The sequence below is a fragment of the Erinaceus europaeus genome, chromosome 12, assembly GCF_950295315.1.
Source record: "Erinaceus europaeus chromosome 12, mEriEur2.1, whole genome shotgun sequence".
Taxonomy (NCBI): Eukaryota; Metazoa; Chordata; class Mammalia; order Eulipotyphla; family Erinaceidae; genus Erinaceus; species Erinaceus europaeus.
Window position 1 is genome coordinate 76,840,720 of NC_080173.1, and position 13,838 is coordinate 76,854,557.

General features: G+C 51.4%; 1 protein-coding gene across 13 annotated transcripts in view; it reads right to left on the reverse strand.

The window, feature by feature from the left end:
* Positions 1–1,390: 1,390 nt before the first annotated feature.
* The window catches only part of MYO18A (myosin XVIIIA), a 134,488-nt gene continuing 122,040 nt past the window's right edge, over positions 1,391–13,838 (reverse strand). For 8 of the 13 annotated variants that reach the window (XM_060204046.1, XM_060204044.1, XM_060204047.1 and 5 more), the window contains 3 exons: positions 10,353–10,475; positions 7,616–8,898; positions 2,633–2,772 (listed from right to left, as the gene is read on the reverse strand). In XM_060204046.1, coding sequence (XP_060060029.1) covers positions 7,620–8,898; positions 10,353–10,475 — 1,402 coding nt within the window. In that variant the 3' untranslated portion in view covers positions 2,633–2,772; positions 7,616–7,619. Of the gene's footprint in view, positions 2,773–7,615; positions 8,899–10,352; positions 10,476–13,838 lie in introns of all 13 variants that reach the window. The other 5 variants (XM_060204056.1, XM_060204054.1, XM_060204055.1 and 2 more) reach the window with 1 other exon arrangement.

The window sequence follows — 13,838 nt, forward strand, 5'->3', positions numbered from 1 at the left end:
TAACAACAACAACAACTACAACAACAATAAAAAACCAACAAGGGCAGCAAAAGCGAAAAATAAATAAAATTTTAAAAATATATTTATTTTATTTATTCCCTTTTGCTGCTTTATTGTTGTAGTTATTATTGTTGTTGTCATTGTTGGATAGGACAGAGAGAAATGGAGAGAGGAGGGGAAGACAGAGAGGGGGAGAGAAAGACAGACACCTGCAGACCTGCTTCACCGCCTGTGAAGCGACTCCCCTGCAGGTGGGGAGCCAGGGTTCGAACCGGGATCCTTATGCCGGTCCTTGTGTTTTGCGCCACCTGCGCTTAACCCGCTGTGCTACAGCCTGACTCCCATAAATAAAATATTTTAAAAAATACATTGGGGCCTGGGCTCGAGTCTGGGTTATGTGCATGACAAAGCAGTATACTATCCAGGTGAAATAGTTTGACAGCACACCAGCCATTGTTTTTAAGGTTTATTTTTACAAAAAAGAGAAGTGCTAGGGTTCAAACTTAGTACCTCATGCATGCAAGCCCTGGTCTCTACTGCCTGGCCTAGAAACCTTTTTTTTTTTTAAAACAAACAAACAAACAAAAATACCCTCCTCATGAATGAGGGAGAGTCCAGAGCACATTGTGCTCTGGCATACTTAGTGCTGGAGAATCAAACCCAGGGGCTCACACATATAAGTGCTACACTCTACCTACTGTCCAGGTAGTGGAAGCCTTCTTTTAGAAGCCATGTCCCCACCCTCTCCATAATATGCCAATGCAACTTCTTTGTCCTTCTGATGTCTTGGATAATCGTTTCACGTGGGCCTACCCTAACTCTGATCCACAGGCTCCTGGAACACAAACACTGTGATTTATTCCTTGCTATTCAGCCAGTGTTTGCAAATGTCAGTAGATGCTGTACACATTCAGTGTATCTCACTCCTCCACTGGAACACCTACTTTATGAAGGAAGGGACCACATCCATCCCTTCCTTCTGGAATGGCGCCTAGGCCATGGCAGGCAGCGATGAAATACGCAATGGGTGAGTGGGAAACAAAAGGCTTTCTGACTCGAACAAATCCCTCTGTGAGGCGAGAGGAGGTTGAAGTCAGACTTGCACCCCTTCAAACAATATTAGGGACTAGCTCTGTAGTCACTGAGCATAGCAATCAGAGGAGCCTCAGCATTCCCCAGCAGGGGCTAGGAGAGGAGGAGGCCTCACCAACCTGAGTTGTGATCCATGGATTCTTTCAGGAAAAAGGTGGAGGCTGTGCTTTCCTTGACCAATCCTCTACCACCCCATCCCCTCTGCCTGCCCCTAAGGGCTTGCTGAGGCTCTCTGAATAGCTGGCCTGACATGGGAACGGCCCAGAACCTGCAGGAACAAGCAGACAAAGTGGCAGAGTCAGGAGGAAAAGGACATTTATTTCCATACTTCAGGGGACAGGGGAGAGCACAGCCCAGTGAGTACAAACCAATTGCAGGAGAGAAGGGAACAGCACATGGGAGCGGACCAGGCACTGCCCTTGGGCCCCCAAGTCTGGTAGTGGTGACAGGATGACCTTTAGGATGGGGGGGGCAAGGACTGTCAGGGCCTATGTCATCATGTCTGGCATACTTATGTGTGGGGCAGGGGGTGGGGCAGGGGGATTGGAAGAAAAATAACATAGGCTCGGGACACAGAGTGAGGACTCGTGTCTAATACACATTAGCACAGGCAGGAACTTCCACCTTGAGTTTTTCTCATCGTAAGCCATCTACCCAGCCTTCCTTCTCAAGTTGAGTTTATGGTGCCAGGCCACTTGAACAGCAGGGGAGGGAAGCGGGGCTTGCAGAAGCCCTGCATTGGAGTTGGTAGGATGGATTTTCTCTTAAATAGGTCATTGCACTTAACACAGATGAGACAGAGGGGCATGGGGGATGAAGTTCCGGGTGGTGTGTGCACACCCGTCTGTGAAGGCCAGTTCAACCCAAACCAGAAGCACCTGAGAGCCCTTTCCCACACTGACTCTTGAGAACTAGGGCCCAGCTCCACTCACCGGCCTCTCCAGCTGCATAGTGAAAGGAGATGGAGACGGGATTCCCCGTCTCCTTCCCGGGCCCCAGCTGCCACTGCAGCCCCCTCCTCCACTCGGGGATGCAGCTGTGATGGAACACTTGGGAATTTAAGTTAAGAAGTAAAAAGACAGCAGGCACTGAGAAGAGATAAAGCCCCCGCCCCAAGGCATGGGGTGTTCCCACCCTCAACTCCTCCCCATGGATCAAGCAACCTAGAATGTCCCCGTAAGCCATCTGTCCACCATCCCTGAGCAGGGGGCTGAGATGGAGGTCAACGTGCTGGCTCTGTGCAATGCCAGCTCACCTGTCGCTGCCCACAGTGGGCCCACGGTAGCAGCCGAGTTGGGACATTTCAGAGGCCGAAGGAGGAAAAAAAAAGTTCTCTATTCAGATACTCCTCCTGACACCCCTGCCCCCAAGTGGAGACAACAGACACCCAGAGTCTGGAATGCCTCCTGCAAGAAGAGGGTTGTGTGTGTCCCAAGCAGTTCAGTCAGGTGGGGGACACCTGGACCCCATTTCCTGGGAGAGGCATGTGGCAGCAGTCCGCCATGGCGTGGGATGAGTGTGGACCACCCCCTGGGCTATGCGTTGGCCTCTGTTGACTTGGCTTCTGTGTCACTGTCACTCAGATAATTGTGGGAGTATTGGGGCCTGGAGGTGTTGTCAGGAAGGTCGTGCTCATCATCTGACTGGTCAGGGGCAGGGGACTTCCAGCAGCTGGTGGGGCTGCAAAGAGAAAGAGGAATGAGGTCACTGAGGAATGATGTCGTAACCTTCAGCACCAAAGCCTTCAGTTCTGGAGAGGCCCACCAGGCCCTGTGATTACCTTCCCAAAAGACAAACAACTGCAAATGAAAAAGCCTCCCTTAGCCTCCCCAGAAGATACTCAGAACAGGGAAAGGAAAGAGCATATTGTTTTGACTTTGAAAACTCCAAGGTTAGTGAGACTGTAGAAAGAACAGTGGGGCTCAGACTTGAGTGTGCACAAGGCGTAGCTGCAGATTCCTGGGTCCTTCCCTGGTGCTAGTTCCCGCGGGGAACGCTGGAGTCTGTATTTTCATTCTGTCTCCAGCAGACTCTGATGCAGGCTGTCTGCTGGGGCCAGATGCTGACTTGGAGATCAAGTGCCTGGTGGTTATGTACCTACAATATGTCTGAGGTGAAGTTTTTCCTTAAAAAGAGTCCTTCTAAGGAGGAACTCTCCCCGGTGGATACTCCTAGATTTTAACCCTTTCTCTCATGAGATTTTCCTCAAGCCTGTGAGAATTTCTGTCTTTGACCATAGCCTTTTCTACTCACCACAAGGAGTGGAGACTCAAGACGCAAGAGCTGACATGATCTGTGTTTCAGGGTGGCAATGTCACCCCTTTCTTGGCACAATAACCCAGCCCCATAGCTTCTCCAGGCCCCTGGGAGTATCCAGCTATCCCCTATCAAGATGCAAAGAACTTTTTTTTTTCTTTTTCCCTTGGTGGGGCAGACTCATAGCATCAAGCAAGGATGGGACATTATCTTCCAGTCACCTCTTTTCTTTCTCTCTCTCTCTCTTTTTTTTTTTAACCTCCAGGGTTATTGCTGGGGCTCAGTGCCTGCACCATGAATCCACTGCTCCTGGAGGCCATTTTTTCCCCTTTTGTTGCCCTTGTTGTTGTAGCCTTGTTGTGGTTATTATTGTTATTGTTGATGGCATTTGTTGTTGGATAGGAAAGAGAGAAATGGAGAGAGGAGGGGAAAACAGAGGGAGAGAAAAAGATAGACACCTGCAGACCTGCTTCACCGCCTGTGAAGCGACTCCCCTGCAGGTCAGGAGCCAGGGACTTGAACCAGGATCCTTATGCCGGTCCTTGCACTTTGTGCCATGTGCGCTTAACCCACTGCGCCACCGCCTGACCCCCCACCTCTTTTCTTTCTTTCTCAAATCCTGAGAGCCCCCTTCCCCAGCCAGCTCGTCAGTATACTATAATCTTCACACTCTTGGGGGAGAACACAGCTCAGATGCCTCAGAGCTCCTGGTACTCAACATCCCAAGGACACAGCCCACTTGCCACATCGTAAGAGGCTGCTGGTCTGTGTCCTTGAGGCAAACAGGAGTTCTGTGTCCCTCTGCGACAATGCTGATCTGAGAATCTGAAGTGGGCCCATTGTTCTGCAGGTCCAAATTCTTCAGTTCCCAGACAGAAAGAAAAGGCAACAGGGTTCTGCCACAAATAACCGTAACTCCAGCTTTTCCAACAATATTAAGGACAAGTTCCAGAAGAAAGGATTCTATGGTCAAGTATTTCCCATGAAGGAGACAATCCTAGGTACTCTGGATAAGTTCTTATTCTCCACTGTGGCCCTAAGAATGATTGTGAGGAAGCTGGTTCAGAGAGATGAAGTATCTTGCCTGAGGCACACAGCCAGTACATAAATTAAACCTGGGACTTGCTGACCTCAGAGGCCTTCCACCTTGTCACTAAACTGGGTGACCAGAGGAGAAAACAAGGCCAAGCCTGAGTCTGGGGATATGTATAGATAGGACCTTCTCTCTCTCCCTCTTTCTCTCTCTCTTCCTCCCTGGGGAGAAGGATGAGCCTGATAGAATACATGTTCAATTATGCAAAATGGTTCAGGAAAGGGGCAGTCTAGTTAATAGTTATCGTATTTCTCATGAATGAATTACCATTTTTAAAGGAATCAGAACAGCACAAAACACATTTAATACAAACTAGACTGAACATAAATGAGTCTTACTTTGATGGGCCAAAGGCACTTAAGTACTCTGGGGTGTCTCAGGGACAAAATTATAAAGCTCAACAATGACGATGCAACATAGAAAAAATTGGGGTTATTTTAGCCTGGGGGTTGTTTGATTTCTAAATCAGGGGGAGCCTGGTTTCATTTTCACTTTTTTCTTCTTCAGAATTTTCCAGGCACTGGGTGCTCAGGTCTGCTGGTAGGCAAAGGCAGGACTGGTTTTGTGGGTGGTGGGTAGGGACCACAAGGCAGAAGCTAGGGCTGGGATCTGGTGCAAATGGGAAGATGGTGGGCAGGCCCCACGCTCCTTTCCATTCTCAGGTTTCCTCTCACAGTGAGGAGGCACCTCCTCTCCCCTCTGTCTGTTGGGCAGACTCCTCGGTAAATGACAGCAGTGTCTAGAGGCTGGGCACAGTGGCAGAAGCAGCAGGGGGAGGGGTGAACCCCATGCCTCTGTCTGTGGGGGCTACATGGCCCCCTTTTTCTACCTTGGGTGCTCCTTAGCTTGTCTCCTTGGTGGCTCCTAATGCCATAGCTGTCAGAAAGCCAGCAGCAGGCAGCTTGGGCAAGAGTCAGCGCCGTCAATTTGAACATCTTAACCAAATTGTTTAAAAAGCTTTTCTCCCCACAAGCCAGTGTCTCCCGCTCACTGCTGTCACAAACAATTTGGTACACAAGCTAATTCCTGCGGGGCGAGCCCAGGGTGGCCAACCCCCTCCTGCCTTTTGCCGTAGATGCGTTCCTGTTCTGAGTCCTCACCCTCTCACCAGATGGGAGGCTAAGCCACCACCATCCCTGGCCCTGCTCTTGGCAGTTTATCCAGCCAGAGCCAGTTCATGCTGAGTCCAGCGAGGTCCTCCCTCCCCCGGCCTTTCTCCAGTCAGCTCCGGCTGATTGGATGGCTAGCTTCTGGCACGACGCCCACTCTGCCCACAGTGAACCCGATCCTCCTCAGAGGAGGTGGTGGTGTGTCTGGTTTCAGAACTGCTCCTGTTCTGGTGCGTAAGAGGAGCTGTACTAGTGAAACAAACAGGCTTTTTGCATTCTTGCTCTTAGTGGTTATAGGGTAAGGGTGGCAACAGGCTGAAGGCACTGGGGTATGAAATGCTCTAGTGCCCAGTCTCCATGTGGGATGGCCTGGCTGGGCCCATGCTACCTGTTTTAGGGAGAGGTGCAATGGTCAGAATGGTCAGGTCCTCTCTGCTTCTCATACCTCCCCCAGGGTCCACCATTTGATTTACTGCCCTGGGGGAGGAGGACACTCAGCTGGGCTGCTGCAGGGGAGGCTGAGGCGGCAGACACAATAATGGAGCTTCTGTCTTCTCTCACAGTGGAGCTGGCTGGTGACAGCTCCCTCCTAAAGTTAAGAGGCTTCCTGTTCTTCCCAGAGCACCCTGGGACCATCTGCCACAGAGGGAAGCAACAGAACAGTGCTGAGCCCAAGGCCCGACTTTAGAGCAACACACTAAAGTTGGCACTGAGTTGTCCATAAGCCTGGTTGGGGTTTAAGTTCTACCTCTCCTATCCTATCCCCCTCTAACCCTCTCCCCTCCTCCACCTCCAAATAGCCACCTGTGACTTTTACTTCTTCTTGCTCTATTTCTTAAAGCCTAACCATCCAGCCCGCTTTGGCCTGTCTCTGCCGAAGTCAGAATCCTTGCACAGCGGGCCTCCCACACAAGAAACCCATAAGCATGCGAGGTGCGTGTTAGTCCATGCATCTTGGGAACAAGGCCTGTGCCCCAGGGGCTGCACTCTGCAGTCACACCCCCTGGGAAGCAGCAAGCTTGCCCTGGGAGGGTACCATGCCGAAAACAGCTTCACAGAACCAGGGTGATCCAAATGTCACCACCCACCAGGGGAACTGGCAACAATGCGATTCCAGTGAGTCAGGCTTTGCCTTTTTCTGAGGTGGGGTGTGGGCATAAAGGGCCTTGCTGCTAGCTCTCCCTCCCTATAGCGAGAAGGCTGGCGGAGGCAGCAGAGCTAGGAGGGGGCTGTCACTCAGCAGCTGCTAATTTCTATTCATTAAAACTTTACAAGATGAGCAGAGAAAAGGTGCCACCCATGTGTGGGCTTCAGGTGGGAGGGCTGAGGAGGAATCAGGCATCTCTGGGTCTGCTGTCAGGTGTGGTACGGTGGGGGCTGTAGCTCTGTGATCCTCACACACTGAGGCCTGAAATTCACGTCAGGCAGGAAGGTGGCTTTGTCAGGGAAGAACTGAACAAAAGGCCCCGTAGTAGGGGCCTATCCCAAGCCTTGGGAGGGTCAGCTTGAACACTTTTCCAGGTGCAGCATGGGGGACAACAGGCAAAAGCTTCCGTCTGCTGCCTGGAACAGTTAAACACTTTATGTGCTGTGCCTTGGACCACAGTGAGCAGAGGTTAACAGCACTCAGAAGAGACTGCATTCAGATCCTGGTCATGCTTTCTGGGTTCTAGGAGCTAGGCAAAGGATTTAACCTCTTGAGCCTCAAGCTTTCTCTTTGATAAAATGGGGCTCATCAGATATTGGTTTGGGAGTGAGTGTCAGGATTAAGTGAATAGTGTGGTGACTGTCCAGGAGGCTCCCTGGCCCTAGGTAAGGAAGGACCCGATAAGTGGGAGCGGTGAGTAATATCACTGGCCAGTTCTGCTGATTGAACTCAGGGCTCAGAATCACTAACTGGCTTAGTTGGTCGAAGCTCTCAGAGGTAGCCAGGAGGTTCTCCAAGGCTGAGCCTGCCCTGGAGGAAGGCAGGAGGGGCTTGGGCAGTTGTGGGTGGGGTGGGAGCAAGTTAGTTCACACGGAGTGGCACACCCCATGCTACAAATCCATGCCAGGTGCCACCTACTGCACTAGTCGCTCTCGGGCCGGTACAGGTACCGCATCATCAGGCTGTCCACTTCTTTCTTGCGTTTCTTCTCCTCCTTCCGCGACTGCCGACTTGCTGGCCCAGCCTCCTCATTTACAGTAGTCGGGCCTTTCTTCACACTTGAGCGACTATGACCAGAGACAGTGGAGGCGCTAGATGTTGATGAGGAGGATTCAGACTCCGTCTCTGTTCTCTTTCTTCGTGATTTGGACTTCTTCTTGCTCTTTCGAGAGTGCCGTTTCTTCCGTTGCCTGTGCTGTGAGGAATCTTCAGAGCTGGAGCTGGAGCTGGAGCTGGAGCTGCTTCTTCTCTTGCTCCGGCTCTTCCGGCTGCTCCGGGACCGAGAGACATCAGCAGCTGAGGCTGAACGGCGGATGCTGGTGACTCGCTCTGGGGCATCTAGTTGTGCACTCCGGGTACTTTGGATGCTCTTCCGGTCATCCTCCTCAGAGTCAGGTTCCAGGCTGCTCCGTTGGAATGGAGCTGGTTTGTAGCTCAAGACCTCATTGATGGCCGCCTCCAGATCTGGGTCAAGGTAGGAGTGACGGGTAGTGGAGCGGATGCTAGAGCTGCAAGGCTCATCCGTGGCAGAGGCGGAGACATGCGGCTGGGGCGGCACTGACAGACTGCGGGCCAGTGATGGCTGGCTGTACTGTGAGTGGACCTCACTCAAGGCCACGCTGGCACCATCATCCCACACATCCAGGCAGCTCCGGCCCAGGGACAGGCGGGAATCTGGCGTCTCCCGGCCAAGGTCTGAGGCCCTCTTCAAGGAGGGACTGAGAGTGCTTGGCAGGCTGTCAAGACGGGAGGTGCTGCGCCGGAAACTGGGTGAGCCCGACAGTGAGAAACTCATGGAGGAGCGGGCCCCATCCTCTCCAGAGCCATGGCGTGTGGCTGAGGAGGCTCGGCTGACAGGAGCAGAGACTGTCGAGGCTCGGTCAAAGTCTGAACCCCACCTCTTCTCTAGCCCCCGGCTAGCATGGCTTCCAACCCCGGAAAAGATGGAGCTACATTCATCCAGCTCCTGAGAGTTCCTGGACTGGCCTGCCTCCTCCCTGGGACCTGTGCGGGCCTTCCGGGGAGGCCTCTCTGGGGAGGCTGCCCGCTCACTCAGGGTGGTGAAGAGCGAATCCTCATCCCCAGTGCCCCCAATGGAATCCTTCAGGGTGAGCCTCTTCCGATAGCTCAGGGAGCTCAGTGAGGAGGCTGGCCTCTCCTCTACCCCCTTGCCCTCCTTCCCGAGGTTGTTGAGGGCTGTTCTGAGGGAGGGATGTGCAGTGGGGGAAGAGAGAGCCAGCAGTAGATCAAAGACAGCAAAGAGAGAGAGAGAGAGAGCGAAACAAATATTAAACCTGGAGAATAAAGACCCTGGGGGAGGGGGGAGAGAAGAGAAGGAATCGGCAGCAGCCTTGGCAAAGTGACGGTGAGAGCTTCGGAGGAAATGAAGCAAAATAATTTGCGTCAGTGAAAATAGCTTCATGGAGAATGTCATGTAAATTAGACTATTGTTCTATTTCATCACTTTTCCCCCCTCTAAAATGTTTAGTTCAATTTATTTCATTGTCAACCACCTGGAGCCTCAGTGCCATGCTGTGGTAAACGGCATTGGGGCGGGGACAGCACCATTATCTGCAATAACAAAATGTTGTCTGGGCGAATAAATTAAACCAATTAGAGGGGGGCAACTGGGGAAGGGGTCTCAGTGGAGTTGGAGAAGGAAGGGGATCATTTTTTCCACCCAGCCCTCCTGGGTAAAGCCCTAGGGGATCAGAATAGTCCTGAGTTGAGGGGTGGGGGAGGTGAGGCAGCAGGCAAGTGGCCACAAGAGGGAACGGAGCAACTGACTGTCCTTGCTGGCCAGTGGATCAAGGATGGGAAGGTGGAGACGATGTGGGTAGATGTCTGTGATCAAAAGATCAATGGGCTGGAAAATAGAAGCATTCCCCAGTAAGTAAAAGGGTATTAACAGGAAGCATGGTAGTGAAAAGACCAGAGGAAGGAGAGTACAGGCAGAGAAAGAGAAAACATTTCTACATCTGTGATGGGGAGTTGAGGAGAACCAATGCCCTTTCTGCTGATATCCCTATTAAAACCTTAGCAGTTCAGAGCTAGCTCAAGCATCCTTGTCTGCAGTGTGGGTGGGATGCTGGGCCCTGGATGTTCCAGCCCAGTCTTGATTTTTTTTTTCCTTCCATGGTTATCACTGGGCCTCCATGTCTGCACTATGAATCCACTGCTACTGGAGGCCATTTATTTATTTATTTATTTATTTATAGGACAGAGAGAAATTGAGAGGAGAGGGATAATGAGAGAGAAAGACAGACACCTGCAGACCTGCTTCATCACTTGTGAAGCTACTCCCTGAAGGTGGTTGAGCCAGGGGCTCTAACCAGGATCATTGCACAGGTTCTTGTGCTTTGTACTATGTGTGCTTACCCTGATGTGCCACTATCCGCTACCCCCCCGTCTTGATTCTTATGCAACTCAAACATCTGTTGAATAATAAATATGGATGAACAGAAGTTAAGTTAAAGCCCTGAGCCTGGTGGGAAAACATCACATGGACAAAACAAGGTTACCACAGATACTGACTCTAGAAAGCCAGCCTCATTCCACGTGCTGGATGCAAGAGATGGAGGTGACATGAGCCTGCCCTCTTAACCATCAAGGCACTGCAAGTGGCTTTCCTCCCTGCTCAAGTGCACACACTCACCTGGAACTCTTCAAGCTGCCATCATCAGAAGCTGCCTTGGATGGCCCCTTGTTTTTTGATAACCACGATTTGACTCCGTCGACCCGGTCCTCCAGTTCAGAGTCCACATCTGAGTCTCCCTCACTGTGGGTTGAGGAGCAGAAAGGTAGGCAAAGCCAAGAAAAGGTGGTGACTTGCTGCCCAGTAGGGGGCGCCAAAATGGCAGCGTTTTTGTCATGGGCAGGCTGGGTTGCGGGTGGGCATGCTTATCGGTGAGTCAGAGAGAAAAGAGGTTAGACTGAGCAAACCATTCACAACCACCCTCAGCCCACTCCACAGGCCACACCACAACAGTCACCAAGACCTTGAGGAGCACAGAGGCACCTCCCTTCCTTCTTCCCATGACGGGCTGCTGGTTGGCCAACCAGTCCATCAAGAACAACAGGGAGCCAGCCCATCTCCTCACTAACACCAGCTAAACTGCTCTCAGTTAAAAGAGCAACATCTCCTTGAGGTCTAGTGTTCCAGGTCTGCTCACCCCCACCTCCACCCCCACCAATTAGCTACAGAAGCCACCATCTTTGTTGAAAGAGCTGAGCTGCTGAGTGTGGGCTCCTGATGACTTGAAGTTTGCTTAACCTAGAATCTCTTAAGCTAACAGCAAAGCCAACTTGGGTACTGTAGACCATAACTCAGACCCACCCTATGACTTCCTTACGAGGAGCATGCCACCATTATTTTCTGAGGAGCTGGCAATAACTTCTGGACTCAAACTCACACTGCAAAGTAGCTGCGCAGTTATCATGTGTGAAGCCCTGGGTTCAGTCCCTGGCACTAAATGGGAGCACCGTCAATAGCACGAAAGAAAGCTAAATGGATGGTGAAGTTGTACTTTGGTTTCCCTCATCCCTACCCCCTCACCCCCCATTTCCTTCCAAATAAATAGAATTAAAATGTTGGACTGATTGGTTTGGGAGGTGGCACAACAGCTAGTGCAAGCATGAGGTTCTGAGTTCAATTCTGGTTCTCTCTGTGTCTCCCTCTTTCTTGCACACAATAATAACCCTCCCCCCACTTTTTTAAAGTTGGGCTGGGAAAGTCACTTGGTAGTATTGCATATGTATGAGGTCCTCAGCTGATTATAAACACACACAGTACTATAGATGCAGTTGGGTCCAGAAAGTCCCAGCAAAAGGCTCTGGCTCACTAAGACTCCTATTCCCTCCCAGGGAACACGTAGCTCCTGCTCCCCAGAAGATCTCCTGGTCAAGCTAGCCTGAGCCTTCTCTGCTTGCAATAAAACCCAAAGGAGTCTCCCTGATTTAAATTTCCTTTCATCTGTTATCAATAGGAGCAGCCCCATCCTGAATCATGTTCTTGAATAAACAGCCACACAGGTATGTGTATGTGTGTGTGTATGCATTCACACACACACACACACACACACACACACACACACACACACACACACACACAGGAAATCACCAGACTCTATTCTGGGGAGTGCAAGAGAGCATGACTCCTGGGGAGGGGAATAAAGAGGGATATTTTATGAGCTTCTGCCAAATACAGAAATATAACAAAAGCGAGACTAGCTGATGCCCCGGGTAAACAGTTTAGCAGACACCTTGAAACTGCTAATGCAAGCCCTGTGCCCGCCTGAGCCTGGCAGATTTACTGTGGTTCTCGGGCCCCATGGAACGCCAATACCACCTGATTTATACACCCGTGCAAAAAACCTCCTTCCTTAGCTTCGGAGCCTGTAATTTATCACCGCCGTTCATAACCATATTGATTGCCTTTAGAAAGGAGGTGCTGTATGCATCGCAAAATCTATGTCTACATGTTAAAAGCGTTTCTGTATAAATCTCCCTTAATACTGTGCTGTTTACTGCTTTCATTAAGGTTATGGCAATAACAACTGTATCTCTAAGTAAATCGAAACATTATTTTTCTGCCCGCCTTAGCACGGCTCGCTCGATAACTCGGAGTTGGGGCCTGAGCTCCTATGGAAGGAGCCACACCACCCTCTCAGCCACCAGGAGGAAGGTATCAAGGACTGCAGGGCCCATATGCCGCAAAGTGCATGCTGGGGTGTAAGTGTGGTGTGTGTGTGTGTGTGTGTGTTGGTGTGGTGTGCGCGCCAATACACGGTTGGAGGTGGTTTAGAATATGATCTTAAATGTGCATTTTATCAGCCCTGGAAGCTCTCACAGCCCAAGTGCAGCAGGGCTGGAACACACAGGGGAGAGATGGTTGTGGGCTCAGGATACGAATTTCCCTCTCACATTCAGAGCAGCAGCAAATGGGATGAGAAGCTGGCCTGCCTGCCCTCTCCTTCCCTTAGTTTCAAACATATAGATGATGTGTAGATTCTTTTCCTTAAATAATCAGGCCCTGTAAACAAACTCCAGGGGCAGGCAGGCTCAGGGGGCAGTTGAAATTTTAAATGGTCGGAATTAAACCTTGAGTCAAATACAATTTATGTCCAGGCTCGTGTGCTATTAGTTAACTGGGAGCTGAATCGCGGGGGAACAAACAAACGGAGACAGAACGGTGGGGGATATTAATTGTGTGTGACAACCGGGCTCCAGCGGCCCTCTATCACTGTTACACACTATTACATTTATCATTAGCTCTCACTGAGTCCTTTGTGCTGCTGCCAGCCCATCCTGGTCAGGGAAGAAGGCCTGCCAGGCCAGGGAAGTGGGAAAGGAGACTCCCAGCACCACACTGAAGAGCCGTGTCCAACTTGATGGACTATCACCCACAGGTGCCTGAAGGCCTGCTCATCTGCACCCACCCATCCAGCTCCCACCAAGAAATGAGCTGGGAGAGAAGGGGAGGCTTTGCTGGGCTTTCTGCCACCTGACTGACAGTTCCAGCACAAGTGCCCGGGGCCTCCCTCTGTCCGAGTTGCCCGCGGGGCGTAGAGTAAACACATCTGGCTGTGTTCCCTTTCCCTGCCATGGCAGAGCTGCTGTGATTAGCTGCCTGAATGCTTTCTCCAAACAAGCAACTGTTAGACGCCCCTCACCATCTAGTCCTGTCTGCCAAAAGGAGGTGGTGGCGGGCCTTTAAAATCCAGACATACCCACTTCTTTCAGGCAGCTGAGGCTCTAAAGGAGGCCACGGATGAGGACATATCCAGCCTACACAAGACTTTCCCCCAGAGAAATAGACTGGGGATGTGGCTACACTGGGTTTTGGAAGAGGAGAGGGTTGGAACCCAGGAAAGCAGACTGTGGTTATCACAAAAAGAGGCTGTGTGGAGATCCCCCCCACTTCCACCCTGTAAGGGCGTGGGTGCCAGACCAAAGTTTCTTGGGGCTGCGCACAATTCCCCTGCCTCCCCTCGGGACTCCCCGAGGACAGAGTCAGCTAGTTAGTACAAGGGACAGCTCAGACGGGGCTGCGGGAGGCTGTGTCCACATGCGGCATGCAGCGGAGCCGTGAGGGGAGCCCAGAGTTAGGGGTGGTTAGAGACCAGGGGGAAAGGCAGAGAGC